Source organism: Salvelinus alpinus, chromosome 19 (genome assembly GCF_045679555.1).
Source record: "Salvelinus alpinus chromosome 19, SLU_Salpinus.1, whole genome shotgun sequence".
Lineage (NCBI taxonomy): Eukaryota > Metazoa > Chordata > Actinopteri > Salmoniformes > Salmonidae > Salvelinus > Salvelinus alpinus.
Window position 1 is genome coordinate 24,197,274 of NC_092104.1, and position 20,842 is coordinate 24,218,115.

Genomic DNA, 20,842 nt, shown 5'->3' on the forward strand with positions numbered 1-20,842 from the left:
TAGGTAAACAAGGCTTTCAAATGGTTTTATTCCTTTTATATCACTGGCAAATAGAAATGACTGCACCACACTTCCCAAAGATTGTTTTCACAATGTTTAAAATCCCTAATTCTAAAAAAATGTGTGCAGAAAATGTCCCCCTTTTTATAGTTTGACATAAATCCTTCTTAAGCCTTCAAAAGGCAGAGTCTGTTCTGATGTGTGTATGACAACGTGTGTATGTCTGTGTGTGCGTACGTATGAGAGGGAGAGCAACACCTGAGACACAGTTACAATGAAAATAATGACCCTTTGTGATAAAAACATGTCTACACCTATATTATATATGAACGTATATAATATATACTTTACTATGGTTCTCTTACATTCGTCTGTTTTAAGGCTTAAGCCACTTCGTACGAACGTAACCCAAATATACACAAAACAAAAAAGAGAATTCCCAGGATGATATCCTATATAGCTTACACTGGACTACACAGAAGCCAACTGCATTGATCTTCTTGTTCTTTTTTAAGAATCCACACCTGCTCTTAAGGCAGAGGCTGAAGCACCGAGGGTGTTAACAGAGTTTTATATAGGGAGGGAGGACAGCTGCAGCTATACTACACAGCCCAGTCTGCTCCCTCAGGCTCCCTCTGCACCATGGTGGCTGGCCCACAGCATGTGGAGGATGGGGGGAACCACCATAGAAATGAATCAGGATCTCTTCTCTATGGGAGTCACATTCACACACAGGTAGGAGTGGAAGACGTATAAAACAGGCCATGGACAGGGAGAGAGGGAAGGAGAGGAGTGTGTGGCTCCTCAATAACAGACAATGCTTAGCTTTAATAATATATTAGGTTTTCTTTGAAAAGCGATACTGTTTTTCACCTTTTTAATAGTAAACCAATAAAAACATCCATACAAATGCGACAGTGTTTTCCCATTAAAAACAACCGTCCCTCTCCCAAACCATTATAGTTTCTCTCTGAAGACAGTGACAAGACGTACATACACCTGCCCCATAGCACCAGTCTCAGTCGTGTACTCAATTCACAACATTCCCCTTCTAGCATGGCTACTTCATTCTCTTTTTGGATAGGGTTTTAAAATTACATAGAAGTGCAGCATTCCACAGAAATAGACTAAACAATCATACTCCTATTTTTGAAGGATTTTTTTGGTGTGTACCAACCGTCTTCCCGTTCTAACGAGATTCTGCAGTGACAGTTTGAGGTTCCTTTGGCATTGTGCTGCAACAGTGCAGGGGGAGATATATTATAGGCTAGTCGACTACATTCAAATGCTGCTGCAAACCTCCCCATCTTATCCCCTGGTTATTGAACCCACCAATTCCTCCTCTTTCTACAATGTGTTATAATCTCTTGGGTGGAGAAGCCATTTTGTTTAAGGCCCCCAGGCACAAAGCCCACTGTAGCTTAACACCATCACAGCAATGCCAAAGCACAAACACACACGCCAGCTCCTCTTTTCAATGTAATACATTTTATATTAATATACTTTTTTTTTTTGCATTATTTATCTGTTGACAAAGAGGATAGATTTTAAATAGATAAATATAATGAACCACAAATAAAACAATTTCAATTCTAGGAGCACCGTGCCAATTTTGAAAGGACACAAAAGCCTATAGGCACAAACTACAGATCTAAAAAGCTCTGGATCAACTATGCTGTGCAAACCAACTATACATAGAAACCCTCACAACAAAAACTAGTAAAGCGACAACCAATTAAATAGATATATCTATATATTTACATCTAATATAAATACTTTTTTTTTGATAAACAGATCTTTCTGTGTAAACTATTTACATAAACATAACATTTTGCATAAACAATATCTAAGTATATAGACAAGGTAGAGGAGAGTATCTTTAGTGTACAGTAGCCTTTCTGCTCTTTTCTTTCCAGAGGGGAACAAACTCACAAGACATTCATCTTCCTTGTACTGTGCTCTGACCCAAAGGCAAAGCAAGTCAGCACATCTGTTGTGTTCTGCTTGTGGGTAACCTGAAGCAGTTAGCTAGATCCTTCCTGGCTTTAAAAACTGAAAATCCTCCCTCATAAATATGGATGAAGGTAATGCTCCATCTGGCCTACTTTCTCTCGAACATGGAATGTGCTTTAATCCCTCCACTGGTCTACTTTTAACAATTACCGGTAACTTACTGTCTGTCTGTATAACTTCAACACATATTCAAGTGACTACCACTGGCTACAGGACATGACTAGCAGCAACACAGACCATCACATTAAAAGATGAGTTAGACGCCACCGTCATCAGAGAGGAAGATAAAAGATACCCCAGAATGCCAGGTGTGGATTTGAAAGTACAGGGTATGCCAAAATAAAAACTAAAAAGTAATAGCCCCTCATTATAAGAGCCAAAAACATGGAGGTATCTATCCAACCGCTAAGCCAGGTAGAGGAGAGAGGGATGGATGTATTGCTGCCGATCGCAAAACAATGAAGTGGTGTGGAACATGGATGACATCAAATCACACCCGTGCTTAGTGTTGTAGAACTCCCAGTGAGGACTTTACATGTAGACAGTGCAGGTAGACAATTATTTACCATAAATACTTTCTAATAGACTACACCTGATAACATTACTACAATAGCTGCAATGTCTTTTAAGGAGACATACAGTATATTGATTACAATGACCACAGCTCTTTGACCCAGACAATCCCTTCCTATACTGTCTCTAAGTGCTAAATACCATCCATGCGCCGATTGTTTGTACCACCACCTATAGAGGGGCCAGTCTCATTGGAGAAATGGGCGAGATGGGAGCTGGAGCTGGCGGTCGAAGGGAGGGGGGGGCAGTGAGGTGTAGGTGTAGTGTTGTAATAACATTCTCTAGCTGAAGTCTTTCGTTCTCGGACGCTGGAAGGGGGAAACAACATGGATACGTGAAAACAGTCAAGTCACCTATCTGCTCTTACACTGAAACAGACAGCAGATCAGGAAGGGAGGGAGGTGATGGACACAGAAAGGGATGGACGGAGGAGTGTCTTCCAAATCCTACTCATCTTATTGAGCCAGAGGCTCTGAATGGGCAGTACCAGAGACTGATCTTCCATTTTGGTTGGCCGATGGACGTTGAAATGGGATGATGGGTGTCTCAGGTGTTGGAGGTCTGAGGGGGAAAGAGAGGTGGAATACAGAGGGCTTTGTCAGAAGGCCAGTCCTGCTGGGAGTGAGGTCTGATTGGCAGAGACTGGTTGGTGGGCGCGAGTTAACTTGACGATAGAGGGACGCCGTTGCACATGGGCCAGAGGTTGAGGGCTGTGCTCTTATAGGCTGCAGCCCAAATGCTTGGCGTTCTCCTGAGTGTTTTGGTTCTGCAGGCGCAGGCTGGCGCTGGAGTAGCCCTCATCACTGCAGCTGCTGCGCAGGCTTCCCCTCTCGTCAGAGTCACTCACACTGCTGGTGCTCCACTCCAGATCCCCCAGCAGGTAGTCAGTCCCCTCCACGTCCACATCCAGCTCCTCCTCTGTTACACACACTACAGATTAATACTATCACCCTAAAACACACGGCAGCTCCAATGTAATCTCTACTGTGCCCACAACAGAACTACCTTGGATTACCAATGTGTGATGCACCATATTTCTCATATGTAACATTTATTTAAACTAGGCAAGTCAGTTAAGAACACATTCTTATTTACAATGATGGCCTACATCACTGAACAGTGTCTTTATCTATACATTGGTGAACATAACAGCCATGGCCATCAACAAAAAATATTTACAGTGCCAGCTAATTTTGGTCATGTGTGACGTGTGTGCTCACCCTGGTCTGAGTCAGGATTGTCGGAGGAGACGGTGGATCCTGTGCTGTCCATACGTGTTCTCTCCACCCCTAGCTGCTCCAGACGTCGTTGCAGGTGCCTCTGCTCCCTCTGCAGCTGGTCTAAGGTATGCTGGGCTCTCCGCTCGCTCTCCTCCAACCTCTACAGCAGACACACACATACAGTCAGACAGCATTACAGTCAGACAACATCCTCACTTTGTGTGTGTGCACACGTTGTGGCAGCTACTTTAAGACATGCTAACATCTCCTCTTGCCCTCCTGCAACCTCTGACCTCAGTACTGTATGTAAAAGTGATACAGTAAAGTAACTGTCCAGTGAAAATCTAACTTTTAAACATTCATATTCTGTTAACTCATACTCAAATAAATGTTGACTCATCCATTCCAACAGAAAAGCTGCTTTTTAACAAACTAGTACTGAGTGATTAGTGCTTTTTGGTCTGTTTGGTTTCGGTTCAATTATTAAAAGATTATCACGGTTCTTCGATTTCAATTATTTGGGTGGAATGCTCTAACACAGAATAAAACTATTAATAAAAGTCCCATGATGGTAGTGACTTCCCATTAGCACTTATTAATCATAATTTATTCACATTATTTATATAAAATATTTCAGATGTTTGTTTTATTTGATGACTTTATTATTTCATTCTAAGTCATCATCTCATTTCTATAGAACAGCTGCCTATGCTGTCCGACAAAATCACTATTTTGTAGTTCTTCAAAGTAAATAATGCATATTTTTTGACTGCTGAATACCAACTATCAATCACTTAAATCATGAACGAATCAGAGACCGGACAAGTAAATGTACAATGGATATTGGTAATTTTAGTTAATTACCACATTTTATGCGCGAAACTATGTAGAATATTGGCCTGTTGAAAACTACAAATCCCTACAACTTCGCACAGTTCAGACTGGATCTGATGGATCTCTAGAGAAGCTGTGCATTGAGCTCAGAAAAAATGAACAAAATGGAATTCAAATAATTGTACCAACGTCGATCAATTAGTTGTTTAAAAACTGAAAAATAACCTACATGTTGGTTAATTGCTCAGCACTATAACATACTTAATTACAATTTTAGACATCTGGACACACTGGACAGTTAACTTTAATATATTGTACTGGCCTCATCCACATAGTTAACCATGGATAGGTTCCTCTACAGCAATGGTTCCCAAACTTGTTATAGTCCCGTTCCCCTTCAAACATTCAACCTCCAGCTGTGTACCCCCTCTAGCCCCAGGGTCAGCGCACTCTCAAATGTTGTTTTTTGCCATCATTGTAAGCCTGCCACACACACTATACGATACATTTATTAATCATAAGAATGAGTGTGAGTTTTTGTCACAACCCGGCTCGTGGGAAGTGACAAAGAACAGGATGCAAATAACTCTGCAATGTTAGGTTGTATTGGAGAGAGTCTCACTCTTAAATCATTTTCCACACAGTCTGTGCCTGAATTTAGTTTTCATCCTAGTGAGGGCCGAGAATCCACTCTCACATAGGTACGTGGTTGCAAAGGGCATCAGTGTCTTAACAGTTTACGATTTGCCAAGGCAGGACACTCTGAGCGCAGCCCAATCCAGAAATCTGGCAGTGGCTTCTGATTAAATTCAATTTTCACAGAACCGCTTGTTGCAATTTTGATGAGGCTCTCGTTTCGATATCAGTAAGTGGACTGGAGGCAGGGCATGAAAGGGATAACGAATCCAGTTGTTTGTGTCATCTGTTTCGGGAAAGTACTTGCGTAATTGCGCACCCACCTCACTCAGGTGCTTCGCTATACTACATTTGACATAGTCCGTAAACTTGAGTTCATTTGCACACAAAAAAATCATACAATGATGGAAAGACCTGTGTGTTGTCCTTGTTAATGCAGACAGAAAAGAGCTCCAACTTCTTAATCAGCCTCAATTTTGTCCCGCACATTGAATATAGTTACAGAGTCCCTGTAAGCCTAGATTCAGATCGTTCAGGCGAGAAAAAACATCATCCAGGTAGGCTAGTCGTGTGAGAAACTCGTCATCATGCAAGCGGTCAGACAAGTGAAAATTATGGTCAGTAAAGAAAACTTTAAGCTCGTCTCTAAATTTTTTTTAAACGTGTCAATACTTTGCCCCTTGATAACCAGCGCACGTCTGTATGTTGTAAAAGTGTTACATGGTCGCGGCCCATATCATTGCATAGTGCAGAAAATACACGAGAGTTCAGGGGCCTTGCTTTAACAAAGTTAACCATTTTCACTGTAGTGTCCGAAACGTCTTTCAAGCTGTCAGGCATTCCCTTGGCAGCAAGAGCCTTTCGTGGATGCTGCAGTGTACCCAAGTGGCGTCGGGAGCAACTGCTTGAACGCGCGTTACCACTCCACTATGTCTCCCTGTCATGACTTTTGCGCCATCAGTACAGATACCAACATGAGCAGCAGCTACATTTGGCAACATACAGACCATTAGTGGAATTCCCGCGAGAGAGTAACGGTTAACGTGATTGGATGTTAATTATTTGACTAGGCTACCTGTATTTGACATTGTGTCGTTATTTCTCTGAACACTAGATGGTTTAATTTTATTTTTGGCAGTGAAATGAAACTACTCAGGTGAGAAAAAAAGAAAATGTTAAAAAAAAAAGGTAAAAAAAAATGTGAACCACATTTTTATTTGGCGTTCCCCCGACGGCATTTCCCCCAGTTTGGGAATCCCTGCTCTACAGGGTAGGTAACCCTGGTCCTTGAGTGATGCAGGGTTTACTTTTTAACAAGTTGCCACTTCACTCCACCTTAAATCACCTAACCAACTGAGCTGTGTACTCTACAACTAGCTGTACACCAGTCACTCACCAGAGTTAGTGCTATACTCATTACCCTCTAGCTAGCCAGGCTAACAGATGTCTTTTTGTTTTAGTCAACTGTTGCTGTAACCATGCCAAGGGGTTAGCTGAGGCAGAAACAGACAAGCCCCCTCTTCTGACCTCTACAATGGTCAATTAAATTGCCCTCTTGAAACAGAAACCACTTGGAACTGATTACTTCCCGGCACACCCACCCCGATGTGTTTCTTGGCTCTCATCAACAGGCTGAGGGTGGTATGCCTGTTGGAGTCTGGTCCCAATGGAACGAGGGATTTCAATCGCTCTAAACACAGCCGTAGGTGTGCTCTTCTGCAGAGAGAGAGAGGGAGAGCGAAAGAGAGAAACGGAGAAGCATAATTAAATCAGTTCCCTTAAACCCTGGTAAACCAAGTCACATGTACAGTGGAATCATCTTCTATACAGATGTCCAATCTTAATCTGAACCCTTTCGTTGCAGGATAATTTTCATATCTGAAGAAATATTTAGAATCGCCACCAGGAGGCAGCCAGAAGCGGTGTTTGTATACAGTGCAGTACCGTACCTACAGTATACCTTATGTAGACTAATTGAGGACTACAGCGCATCTCGTGTGAGTTCTTATGTGGGTTATAATAAACTGACATTTGTAGGGGGTAGATGTATTTTTCATTAGGGGAAACATTTTTTTTAGATAAATTGTTTTATTATATATGTTGAAGGCAAGCAATAAGCAGAATACATTTTTGGTTATATCAGTGCCTATGTGGTCCAGCGGGTTACAGCCGCTTAACCCGGCACACATATGCCAGAGACGGCATGGGTTCGAATCCGGCCCACTGCCCTTTGACTCATGAACAAATGTCTATTTTGGCTGCATTAATTCTCTGTGGTTACAAGGTTAAAACAGAAACAACTAAAAATGGGTTAACAGTTTAGGCATTCATTCCGAGTGATTAAGGTTAGGGGCGGGCTATGGTTTGGGAAAGGCTTAAAACAAAATAATTCAAAACAACATGCCTATGTATCATCAGTATTCATAGAGGACGCACAAATATCATACCCCCAAGACATGGGGGGGTGTACAATATTTGTGCGTCTAACTCTCATTCATCATTATTCATGATTCATTCAGGACTATCCGTAATTATGGTAGCATCCAAATGAAATGTAGTGTTTAGAAACATTCTATTTTTATTTGCAATAAAAGTGACTCCAAAATGACACAATACATTATTTACCATTCCTTTCTATTGGGACTATGTACAAAAAGTGCTGGAATTTCTAAACGGTTAACCCGATATGGACGAAAATACGGTCAAATTAAAACTGACAGTCTGCACTTTGACCTCAAAGTCACTGTCTCATTTCAAATCCTAAGTGCTGTAATACAGAGCGAAAACAAACACAAAGTCACTGTCTCAACAATTTTGGAGCTCATTGTATGTCTAGTTTAAACAAGGATTTTAATGTTTTTTTAAATTATGCTAATTAGATTTCCGCAGGGGCGCAGACATCGACTCTGGGGGGGACATCGACTCTGGTTAATTGCATTTATTTCAATGTTTTCAAGAAGTAAAACGAATAGTCTGAATTTACACATCAGAGAAAAGTGTCTCAGCTCAACGAAATCGTCTTTGGATAGGCTCAAATACGTAAATATCTTGACAGCTTTACAAAATGAATATATTAAAGCCACACAATACAGGCTTCCAATCCACACTAAAGACCATAAAATTATACATAGCCTAATTATAAAACGTGGGAGAGCATCCACACTGGAGGAAAGTTTATCGCTCTACAATAGGACTACATCTGTCAATCAACTGATGATCTTGTCAACTCAGCCAGTGAAACAAACAGTAGCCCATTATAGGTATTCACACCTTGTATTATATGACAATGGATAGGCTAATGGGTAGCCTACAGAATGTAGCCTGTTGGAATATAATCAAATGGCCTATTGCAAGTTGCAACCATCGATGGCACTAGATTAAAATCGACAGCTAATTCACCCACAATGCTGATCTCAATTACAACCACTTTTGGTAAACTCATTACCACTCCCTAAAAGATGTTGGTCCTGCTTGTGCAGCGTACATGAGTCGGTCATGGCCGGTCATGGCCACGGTCATGGCCACGTGATGAGGTAGCCCCGCCTGTGAACTTCAAAACCAGTGTTTCACCATCTGGTTGGTGTTGTCATCGGAACAGCGTAGCCCTGTTTGAACAGACTATGGGCGATTGACAATTATTCCGTTCAATAGAACAACTAATTTCCTTGTTTACCACAGCAAATCTACTGTGGCAATTTACCTGACACTTTGTATGAATGGAAACTAATGTTGGTGTAGCCTATTGTTATTATGTAATTTGTTTCCTATTTATATTACCCTAAACTGTCTGGTATGGTAATTTTTTATCAAGATCAGGGGTAAAATATCCCTTGACTGTCCACATTTGAAATGTGTAACTTAATCAAGTCAATCAGGGGGATTGCGTTATTTGTGCCAGAAGTGCATGGGCCAGAATGGAACCCACAGCAACACGGTAGGCCTATACGTGAAGGCAGCGGCCCTAACCGCTAGACCAACCCAGATTCAACTCTATTTTGACAGTTCATTCATAACCTTAGGAAACACTTGACACCTGTATGTTGTAGCCTAGTGGAGACCAATATCTACCTTGTGTTATTAATCTATACAAAACGACGGTTGTTGATGTATGGCTGTATGGCTGTATGGCTGAATTTCAGATACTTGTTTGTACATTTGAATGTTGCAGTACTAGGACCTAAGCCTAGTGTTTGAGCGAACGAGAGAGATAATATTATTTTGATAGCAAACCCTGATCTCAATGACTCAACTGCCCCCGCATGGAGATAGAGAACTGCTCATTTTCAGGGATTCATAAGGCTCATTTGAATTTCCTGATGCAGAAGGAAAATTCTCAGCGATCAAATTAAGATCCGACATCTGTAGTTCCATGTACATTTCAACAACATTGTTACTAAACACAGAGGAGAGGTGTGGTGATCACTAGATTTACATTAAGCTGTTCTGTATCCCTTTATTTATCCCCCCTTTATCTCCTCTCCTCACTTCCCTCTCTCTGTGCAGCTAAAGATGTGTCGGTGGGTGACCACAAGACCCTGCTACACAACACACATAAAACACCTCCCCCTGGAGGCTGCTACATGCACACACAGGCAGGTGGGAGGAGGTACAACCAATTTTCTGTGTGTGTGTGTGTATGCTTGCGTGCACCCCAAAGGCCACGTGTGCATGAGTGGGGTGAAATTGCACAAATGTGGGCTAGTTGAGAACATTTTAAATGTTATTTGAAGCTCAAGGCTAGGTGTATGGAGAATATTTGGTACTGGGAGTACTCCAGAGGGATATGAGATCATAGTATGCGTTTATCAATTTCAACTGCAGCATGAATGAGTAATAACTATTCTAATGCTCCTGGGTGAGAGAGCGACACAGAGCCACCGTGGAAAACACACACACACACACCCCCTCTCCCTCTCCAATAAACACACAGGAGACAAACAAATACACAACGGAGTGGAACACATCCAGGTGACGTTCCTCAGCTGGCCCGAGGCTTAGCTTAGTATGAACTAGTCCAAAGGGCAGAACACTGGGATGCCATAACATGACAGAGTCAGGTTACACAGTGGCCAGCTCCACCAGGCAGGCTAAGCTGCTATGGGACTCACTGTAACAGAGGACTTGGACTGAGACAGGGTGGTGGGCGTTTAAGTGGGTTCATACGAGCACACACACACACAGAAGTTGACAGAGGGAATGAGTCTCACTGTTCTCTCCTCTGGCAGTGTGTTAGCGGGCCAAAGAGAGACCAGGCACAGCCAGGGAGAGGCCACAGAGAGACCAGTGGTCTACCTGGCATGCCAAGACTACCTGGCATGATGACTCCTTGCTGTCCCCAGTCCACCTGGCCGTGCTGCTGCTCCAGTTTCAGCTGTTCTGCCTGCGGCTATGGAACCCTGACCTGTTCACCGGACATGCTACCTGTCCCAGACCTGCTGTTTTCAACTCTCTAGAGACCGCAGGAGCGGTAGAGATACTCTTAATGATCGGCTATGAAAAGCCAACTGACATTTACTCCTGAGGTGCTGACTTGCTGCACCCTCGACAACTACTGTGATTATTATTATTTGACAATGCTGGTCATTTATGAACATTTGAACATCTTGGCCATGTTCTGTTATAATCTCCACCCGGCACAGCCAGAAGAGGACTGGCCACCCCTCATAGCCTGATTCCTCTCTAGGTTTTTTCCTAGGTTTTGGCCTTTCTAGGGAGTTTTTCCTAGCCACCGTGCTTCTACACCTGCATTGCTTGCTGTTTGGGGTTTTAGGCTGGGTTTCTGTATAGCACTATGAGATATCAGCTGATGTAAGAAGGGCTATATAAATACATTTGATTTGATCCCTTGTAGGATAAGCAGTAGGATTATCCTCCGGGCTGCATTCTGCACTGTTAATTTCCCGGTAATAACTCTCTCTGGTGCTCCTAACTATCCATGTGGGAATGAGGAGAGAGACGGCGACCTTGATGTGGGATTCGACCTACCTGTTCTTCTCCATCTCGTTGTGTATGGATCTGTAAACAGACAGAGGGACACAGAGGTTAGAAACTGTCCTTACAAATCGTCGCACAGTAAATTCAGCGTGCTTCAGTAAAGTGCTTTAAAGATTCCTCTCCTCTCGTTTGCCACCACTGCAGTCAGCCATGGAGTTATTACAGCGAGAGAGAGGCTTGTCTTCGGCCCAGTCTCTGCCCATTTCCCAGCAGCTCTCTGAAGGAACCCAGTAGCATGGACCCCCTTCCACCACCTGCTGCAGCAGCCTGGAGGACTTTAAGGAGGAAGGAAGCCTTCCCATGTCGCTAGAAGATTTTCACCCATCCTCCTCTCTCAGGTCACCCAACCTTGTGAACCCCGCTCTCACAAGGTTTGGCCCACAAGTTAGCAGAGGTCAGCACTCTGGTCTGGATGAGGGGATTGTGGAACATAGGGGAGCCACAAGGCTCCAGGCTGTGAAACGTCTCTGTGAACAGTTAAGAGTCTCTTTCCACACCCTAAGAACAGAGTAATGGTTGACATAATGACCTGCACAAGATCCAACAAGAACAAGTGCCTGTCGTATCCAAGGCCCCTTGCCCTCCTTAGAACAGCCCATGCAGTGTCTCACCAGCACACCCCCTGCTGCTACAGAAGACTCTGTGCAGCTTGTAGACAGAAAGCCTTCACCCTGCCCACTAGTCTTTGGTCCCTTCATGCTCACTCCAACACGATCAGCCTGTGCCAGAGAATTTAATCAGCCAAGTTGTTAGTGAGCAGGACCTTTCACCTGAAAGACATCAGTGGCAACAACACCACCATTTAGACAATTTAGCCGTAATCTTGTCCACCAGCCCCTCCCAACTTCTCTCCTGAAATTCTGTGGTCCCCAAGAACACCCCTATGAACTTCCTCCCTACCCAACTGTAGCTCCCCAGGAAGAGTATGAAATCAGAGTATGCATCAACGCTGGGACCGAGATAGAAGCTGTTTTTCAATCTCAAGGCCATCCGACTGTTAAATTAGCCATCACTAGCCGGCTACCACCCGGTTACTCGACCCTGCACCTTAGAGGCTGCTGCCCTATATATATAAAATCACTGGTCACTTTAATGTTTACATACTGTATTCTATTCTACTGTATTTTAATCAATGCCACTCCAACATTGCTCATCCTAATATTTATATATTTCTTAACTCCATTATTTTCCTTTAAATTTGTGTGTATTGTAGTGAAATGATATTACTGCATATATAGATATTACTGCCCTGTTGGACCTAGGAACATAAGCATTTCGCTACACCCGCAATAACATCTGTTAAATATGTGTATGTGACCAATAAAATGTGATTCTCTGGCCCATCTCCCCATAAATCAGACCCTCACTCTTCTCCCAGTTCACCTTAGCTGATACCGCCCCCTCAGAGAGCAAGCGAAAGAGACGGTGAGAAGGCGGTGGGATGGATATGAGAGACAGAGAGACAGAGCGAGAGAACGAGAGAAAGCGGTGGTCATATAGATAGACAGAGATGATTTAAAGGCTTCCTGCATTGCAGTGTACTGCACCGTTTACCAGCAGCCTAGAGTCCTACCAGCTCTACCAACAAGAGCACACAGACACACAGATTTCTCTCTTCAGGCTCCACACAGCCAGTCAAGTCTCTTTTTCTGAAATAATCTGCAGAGCAGGGTTGAGGTCAATTCGGGATTCCTGAATTGAAAACAATGAATTTGAATTGACCACACCCCACATGAAGCAGAATTTGAATAGAAAAAATAACAATTCAACTGAGACGTGAAACATGAGTCTCATTAATTTGACAAATATTTTATTACATTTTTCTTTGTCATCAGATGTTAGGTTGTTCCCTTCCATTCTGTAGTGTTTGATCTTATCCATTCTGGGAAATGTATATCTTTTTGTTATATATATATTTTTTAATCTTTAAGGGAATTATAAATTATTAAAGACAACTCACAACATGATCCTATAATATTTCCAGACCACTGAAATTATTAAAAATTATTTTAGGAGTCCGTTTTCAACCTTATGCTACATGGTATTGGTAACCATACATGTCAAAATAACATGTTCTATGATGATGTTTAGAATCATTCATTCAGATTTCATTTAATTTTAATTATACTTCCTTTATTTTAAATTAAATTCAGATTCTGCTTCCTGTGGGCGTGGCCAATTCAAATCGAGTTCAAGAATTTAAAAGCAATTCGCAACTCAATTCTGAATTGCTCCATTGAGTGTAATTTGCTCAATTATTAGGATAGTACTCTTTCATACTTTTGTCTACTGTAAATTCATTTTTATTCTGTTGTTGCCAGCGATATTCATAAAAACACTGAAATAAAAAATATATTTTCCCACTTTTTAAAATGTATTTAGAATATTTAAGTGAACCCCCTGCAGTACCTGGTTGCGGACCCAGGTTGAATACCCCTGCTAGGGATTTTAAAAAGTGAACCGTTAGTCTGTTAGCTGCAGAAAATAAAACCTTGTCCTGTCATGTTTATCAGTTTATAGGTTAATTTGCATAATTATGTGGAATAAAATTGGTGTCAGAATTTAACAAATCGTGTCAGTCATAAAACTGGAACAGTGTCTTGGTTGACTGGAATTATTATTTTGCCAAAAATAGTAGCTAATGTACAGTGAGTTTAGGGTTAGAAAGTAGCTTTCTTGCGTCAACTAAAGGCTGTCTCTAGTCAGTTAGCCGTGCGCAAGAGCGGAGACTCGTTTCTAGGCAACTCACAGATAGGCTGCAGGGAGCAGTAGGAGTCTAGAGAAAGGAGCAGCATGAAGCAGCTAACAACAACAGCTAAACTATCAATCAAAAAACCTTTACAGTATTTCTCTCCTGTTCTATTGGTTTTCATATGAACTTTCTTTCGTTGTCCAGAAGCCAAAAGCACAATCCTAGTAATATCAGCAACCCATCCTAGTTGTTGCATATTTCAGGGATGCAAACTGGTGAGGGCCCAAAAAGGTGACAAAAATTCCTGTTAGGGGGAAATGCAGGTTTTAACTAATTAAACAACAAAGAATATGATCTACATGATCAGTCTCTATGTGTAAAATAAAAAGTGGTTCATGTGAACCTGACTCACAGCTAAAAAATGTAAGGAAAGCAATCCAATGTTATTTGTTGCCTAGACAATACAATAATATTGCAGCTAGCCATGACAGCCTTTATAATAGAACGCTTGTGACCACACACACAAATATTGTACTTGGGGAAAAAAACATCTTAAAGTAGAAATTGTTTCATTCTAACAGATATATTTTTGCTCTATTATAGTGGCCACTATAGTAGACATCGATCAAGAGCACAAGGCTACATGTGTGCAAAAATAACGTTCACTGAGTAAATTTTTTAATAATCCCCCTCACTCACACAAAGGTGTTACTGTCAAGTTCAACACAACAAAAGCAATATCTGTGGGATACACTGCACGTTACTACATTGCACACTTTCTGCTAGTGGACATCTGTTCTAAAATGTGCCAGCAGAGCATGATACCCTTCGTTGGCATAATTGATCTCTTTCAGGCAGAGAGTACACCTGTCATACCCCTTTTTATCCACTGTATTGAAAGAGGGAAAGTGTGTGGCATTTCTTTCACCTCTATTGGCATCCAGCATAAGCCAGGCCCAGCTCCAGCTACACTTGATCCATGAATCCACTTGTTTAACAAGCAAAGCCTCATTTTCACCTAATTCTCTCATTCTGAAAATTAACCACATACTGTATAGGGAAAACAATATTTCACAGATAGTAGTTAACCAGCTAACGAACTAACATTTCACACAGATTGCCAGTGTCCAGTAAGCAACTAACGCATTATAACTTGAGGAACGGTTGTGCCGAAAAGCTCCCCCCTGACAGAATCCACCCCTTCACGTGAACGCACTCAATTCTTCATTGCTGCGACTTGCTTGCTAGTTGAGATTTCTTATCATGTTAGGCTGCGGTTCATTTTATTTTCTATGTAATTTTGATCGCAGGGGAGGCACTAGTAATGTCTGCAGTTTTTGGTTTGGCTATTTGTTTCAAGTGCATTAGTCTATAAATAAATCTATTTTCCAAAATTTGTCATCTCTCTCATGTCTTAGACTAGTAGTTGTTCTGAAATTTTTATTGCTTGCCTACATTTTACTCCCTCTGTTTAATATAACACACATACATTAATTATTCATTTAGGTTGCCTATCCTGATGTGAAGTTTGTTCTATAGAAAGTATTTGACTCTGATGTGTGCCACAAAGTATTTGACTGTAGCCACAAAATTAAGGAAATTAGAAGGGGGGGGGGGGGGGGGGTGATTTCAGCAAGGCCATTTTCTTGCCTGCCAAAATTCTCCCCCCCCATTCTATCTTGGGACTGCATGGCCTGGCACACTTCAGAATCATTTTTGGTGTGCAACAGAATGTATTAGACTCGAGTCACAAAAGGAAGTGGTTATTTCAGCAATAATAGGTTCAGAGCCCATTGTGCTTTTCCCTCTTAAGGCTTTTGATACATTTTTTTACACTTTTTTCTGTTTTCATTTTTAAGAATGTAGCTACAGTAGTAATAATAAAATAAGAACAATAATACATCTAAAATGTGTACTCTGGGCAAAAAATAAAGTTAAAATATATAAGTCAACATGAGTGCATATCCATAATCACAGTAAACTGTTAAAATAGAAGAAAAAAATGTATAATAATATAATAAACAAAACTACGACTGAATGTGCCTGCATGAAGAATCCCCTCCCCAATAGGTCCCTTCGCCCTCAATAGGACACACCCAGCACCTCCACCATCCCCATCAACCTCCCCCAACCCCTCATCCACAAAACACAATGTTAATAGAAATTAAAATAAAAAAAGAATATATATTCACAGGACACTTCTCTTTTCTCTTTTCCTACATCAAATACGCAGGTGTCATTTTCACCTGGATGACAGCACATAAATCAGCAAGACGGAGATGCTCTTCATCCGAGGGAATGACTGCCCATAACCCGAGGTGATCACGTCATTTACATTCCAGCCCTTGTCAGCTCCAGATATGACTACTTCAACTCACACCCTGCTGGAATCCCTGCATTCTCAGATTCCCCTCGGTTATTAATCTCTATATTGTAATCAATAAAGTGTTTCAAAATGCTGTACTTTTATTAACATATATGTTCAGATCATTCCTGAGAGAGAAGGGGTGTAATATATCCAGATGGGCGTGTGGTACCCTTCCTCACCCATGCCTACAAGATGTTACTTTTATTTTATTTCATTTCATCTTTATTTAACCAGGTAGGCCAGTTGAGAACAAGTTCTCCTTTACAACTGCAACCTGGCCAAGATAAAGCAAAGCAGTGAGATACAAACAACACAGAGTTCCACATGGGGGCCTCACGGGTGGTGCAGTGGTCTAAGGCTGTGCCACCAGACACTCTGGGTTCGAGCCCAGGCTCTGTCGAAGCCGGCCGCGACCGGGAGGTCCATGGGGCGACGCACAATTGGCCCAGCGTCGTCCGGGTGAGGGAGGGTTTGGCCGGCAGGGATATCCTTGTCTCATCGCGCACTAGCGACTCCTGTGGCGGGCCGGGCGCAGTGCATGCTGACCAGGTTGCCAGGTGTACAGTGTTTCCTCCGACACATTGGTGCGGCTGGCTTCCGGGTTGGATGTGCGTTGTGTCAAGAAGCAGTGCGGCTTGGTTGGGTTGTGTTTCGGAGGACTCATGGCTTTCGACCGTCGCCTCTCCCGAGTACCTACGGGAGTTGCAGCAATGAGACAAGACTAACTACTACCAATTGGGGAGAAAAAAAAGGGGGTAATTTTTTATTAATTTTTTATTTAAAAAAATAGTTACACATGGGATAAACAAACATACAGTCAATAACACAATAGAAAAATCTATATACAGTGTGTGCAAATGTAGTAAGATTAGGGAGGTAAGGCAATAAATAGGCCACAGTGGCGAAATAATTACAATTAAACAGTGGAGTGATAGATGTGCAGAAGATGAATGTGCAAGTAGAGATACTGGGGTGCAAAGGAGCAAAAAAATAAATAACAATATGGGGATGAGGTAGTTGGGTGGGCTATTTACAGATGGGCTGTGTACAGGTGCAATCGGTAAGCTGCTCTGACAGCTGATGCTTAAAGTTAGTGAGGGAGATATGAGTCTCCAGCAATTTTGGCAATTCATTCCAGTCATTGGCAGCAGAGAACTGGAAGGAAAGGCGGCCAAAGGAGGAGGTGGCTTTGGGGATGACCAGTGAAATATACCTGCTGGAGCACGTGCTACGGGTGGGTGCTGCTATGGTGACCAGTGAGCTGAGATAAGGCGGGGCTTTACCGAGCAAAGACTTATAGATGACCTGGTGTCAATGGGTTTGGTGACGAATATGAAGCGAGGGCTAGCCAACGAGAGCATACAGGTCACAGTGGTGGGTAGTATATTGGGCTTTGGTGACAAAATGGATGGCACTGTGATAGACTACATCCAATTTGCTGAGTAGAGTGTTGGAGGCTATTTTGTAAATGACATCGCCGAAGTCAAGGATCGGTAGGATAGTCAGTTTTACGAGGGTGTTTGGCAGCATGAGTGAAGGATGCTTTGTTGCGAAATAGGAAGCCGGTTCTAGATTTAATTTTGGATTGGAGATGCTTAATGTGATTCTGGAAGGAGAGTTTACAGTCTAACCAGACACCTAGGTATTTGTCCACATATTTTAAGTCAGAACCGTCCAGAGTAGTGATGCTAGACGGGCGGGCAGGTGCGGGCAGTGATTGGTTGAAGAGCATGCATTTAGTTTTACTTGCATTTAAGAGCAGTTGGAGGCCACGGAAGGAGTGTTGTATGGCATTGAAGCTCATCTGGAGGTTTGTTAACACAGTGTCCAAAGAAGGGCCAAAAGTATACAGAATGGTGTCTTCTTGTGGGGTCTTTGCCTTGAAAGTAAGAGAGTATGTAAGTAATGCACAATTAACCTACTGAAAGTATACTGACTAAAAGGCTAAACAGAACTGTCAAATTATATTATAGCTGTGTCGTTGTATACTGGCAAATTAGAATCTTAAGTTTAACATAATTTTGTTGGGGAAAACTGAAATGCCCATCAAATTTTTTCCCTAGTTTGCTGAATGTGTTGTAAAGGAGTCGTCGATTGTCTTTTCAAATACGGACAAAGATGTTAACATCATGAGAGAAGAAATAGCAGTCACTCTCCTCCAAAACACTGGTATGTTCAATTTCTAATTTAATATAACTGTAGATATGGTTATCTTTGATCCAACTTCTGACTAGATGGCCACTAAAACAAATATTTAAATAATTCTGTTACAAGAAAGCTATACTATTCCCTTGTTCCCTGTTCGCGGGGAGGTGGACAATAATGAGGAAGACACTAACTGGGTAATTGCTTGTTAATTTCTAAAGGCACATTTTTAGGAGTACAAATTTGTATAAGCAGTAATATTTCTAGAGGTAGTATCATCCGCTTGTCTGATAATTAAATAATTGTAATTCAAGAAAATGTATTTAATGTTTTAAATATATTAAAATTTTTCATCATAAATTTCAGATTGGTTGTGACCGCTGCCCACGATGGTTCCACCAGTCCTGTATGAAAACCATTCCATCATTGGAGGATTATGTCTGCGCCGACTGTCAGGATTAGGTTAGGTTTGAGCTCCAGGCGACAGTAACACCTGGAAAGCTTTCCATAAAAAGTGGACTAAATGTTCAGTCGAGCTTTTGCAGCTTCCAATATTTGTTTATGTTATTTATTGTATTTTTATATTTGATTTGTCATTTTATATCTTATTATGCAAAGATCGAAATTTGTATCTCTTATTTAATGTTTGTTAAACTTAAATTTGTGATGTTATTGTGTGACAATATTTATGTATTATCATTATTTTCTTAAACATTACAAAATGTTTATGTTTCTTTATACAAAAATGTTGCTTTCTGTGGCACACACTACTGGTCCATATGAGCTACCAAAATGATTCTGAAGTGAGCCAGGCCTTGCAGTCCCAAGATAGAAGGGGGAGTAGAATTTCAGCAAGCAAGAAAATGGCTTTGCCGAAATCCCCTTCTAATTTCCTTAATTTTGTCACTAGATTCAAATACTTTATAGAACAAACTTCACTCAGGATAGGCAACCGCAATTAATAATTAATGTATGTGTGTTATATTAAAACTTCTTAGGGATAGGGGGCAGCATGTTCACTTTTGATGAATAGCGTGCCCAGAGTGAACTGCCTCCTACTCTGTCCCAGATGCTAATATATGCATAGTGTTATTACTATTGGATAGAAAACACTCTGAAGTTTCTAAAACGGTTTGAATGATGTCTGTGAGTATAACAGAACTAATATGGCAGGCAAAAACCTGAGAAAAAATCCGAACAGGAAGTGGGAAATCTGAGGCTGGTCGATTTTCAACTCATCGCCTATTGAAATCCAAGTGGAATATGGATCTGTTTGCACATCCTACGGCTTCCACTAGATGTCAACAGTCTGTAGAACGTTGAATGAAGCTTCTACTGTGATGTTGAGCCGGATGGGAGCTGTTTGAGTCAGTGGTCTGGCAGAGAGCCAGGTCCTGGTCACGCGCATTCCACGTGATATCGACTTGCGTTCCATTACTTCTATAGACACAAAGGAATTCTCCAGTTGGAACGTTATTGAATATTTATGATAACAACATCCTAAAGATTGATTCTATACTTAGTTTGACAAGTTTATTCGACCTGTAATATAACTTTTAGAAGTTTTCGTCCGAAGTTCGCCTGGACCTGCACGAGCGTTTGGATATGTGTACTAAACGTGCTAACAAAAGTAGCTACTTGGACATAAATAATGGACATTATCGAACAAAACAACAATTTATTGTGGAACTAGGATTCCTGGGAGTGCATTCTGATGAAGATCAAAGGTAAGGGAATATTTATAATGTAATTTCGTATTTCTGTTGACTCCAACATGGCGGAGAAATGTTGTTTCTATCTGAGCGCCGTCTCAGATTATTGCATGGTTTACTTTTTCCGTAAAGTTTTTTTGAAATCTGACACAGCGGTTGCATTAAGAACAAGTGTATCTTTAATTCTATGTAAAACATGTATCTTTCATCAAGGTTTATGATGACTATCTGTTATTTGATGTGGCTCTCTGCAAATTCTCCGGATATTTTGGAGGCATTTCTGAACATGGGGCCAATTTTAAACTGAGATTTTTGGATATAAATATGCACATTATCGAACAAAACATACATGTATTGTGTAACATGATGTCCTATGAGTGTCATCTGATGAAGATCCTCAAAGGTTAGTGATTCATTTTATCTCTATTTCTGCTTTTTGTGACTCCTATCATTGGCTGGGAAAATGGCTATGTGTTTTTTGGACTTGGCGGTGATCTAACAATCATATGTTGTGTTTTTGATGTAAAGCATTTTTTTTTTTTTTTTTTTTTTTTTTTTTTTAAATCGGACACGATGGGTAGATTAACCTCTCTGCGCTACGGATCCCTTTAGCGGGATCATTTTCCTAAACAACCGCTGAATTGCAGGGCGCAAA

The 20,842-nt window shown here is 41.4% G+C and overlaps 1 protein-coding gene across 4 annotated transcripts in view; it reads right to left on the reverse strand.

Annotated features, from left to right (window-relative positions):
* mxd1 (MAX dimerization protein 1) overlaps positions 1-20,842 on the reverse strand; it is a 32,723-nt gene continuing 11,881 nt past the window's right edge. For all 4 annotated transcript variants that reach the window (XM_071352655.1, XM_071352654.1, XM_071352657.1 and 1 more), the window contains 4 exons: positions 11,262-11,291; positions 6,878-6,992; positions 3,807-3,966; positions 1-3,504 (listed from right to left, as the gene is read on the reverse strand). In XM_071352655.1, the coding sequence (XP_071208756.1) occupies positions 3,305-3,504; positions 3,807-3,966; positions 6,878-6,992; positions 11,262-11,291 (505 nt within the window). In that variant the 3' untranslated portion in view covers positions 1-3,304. The remainder of the gene's footprint in view (positions 3,505-3,806; positions 3,967-6,877; positions 6,993-11,261; positions 11,292-20,842) is intronic.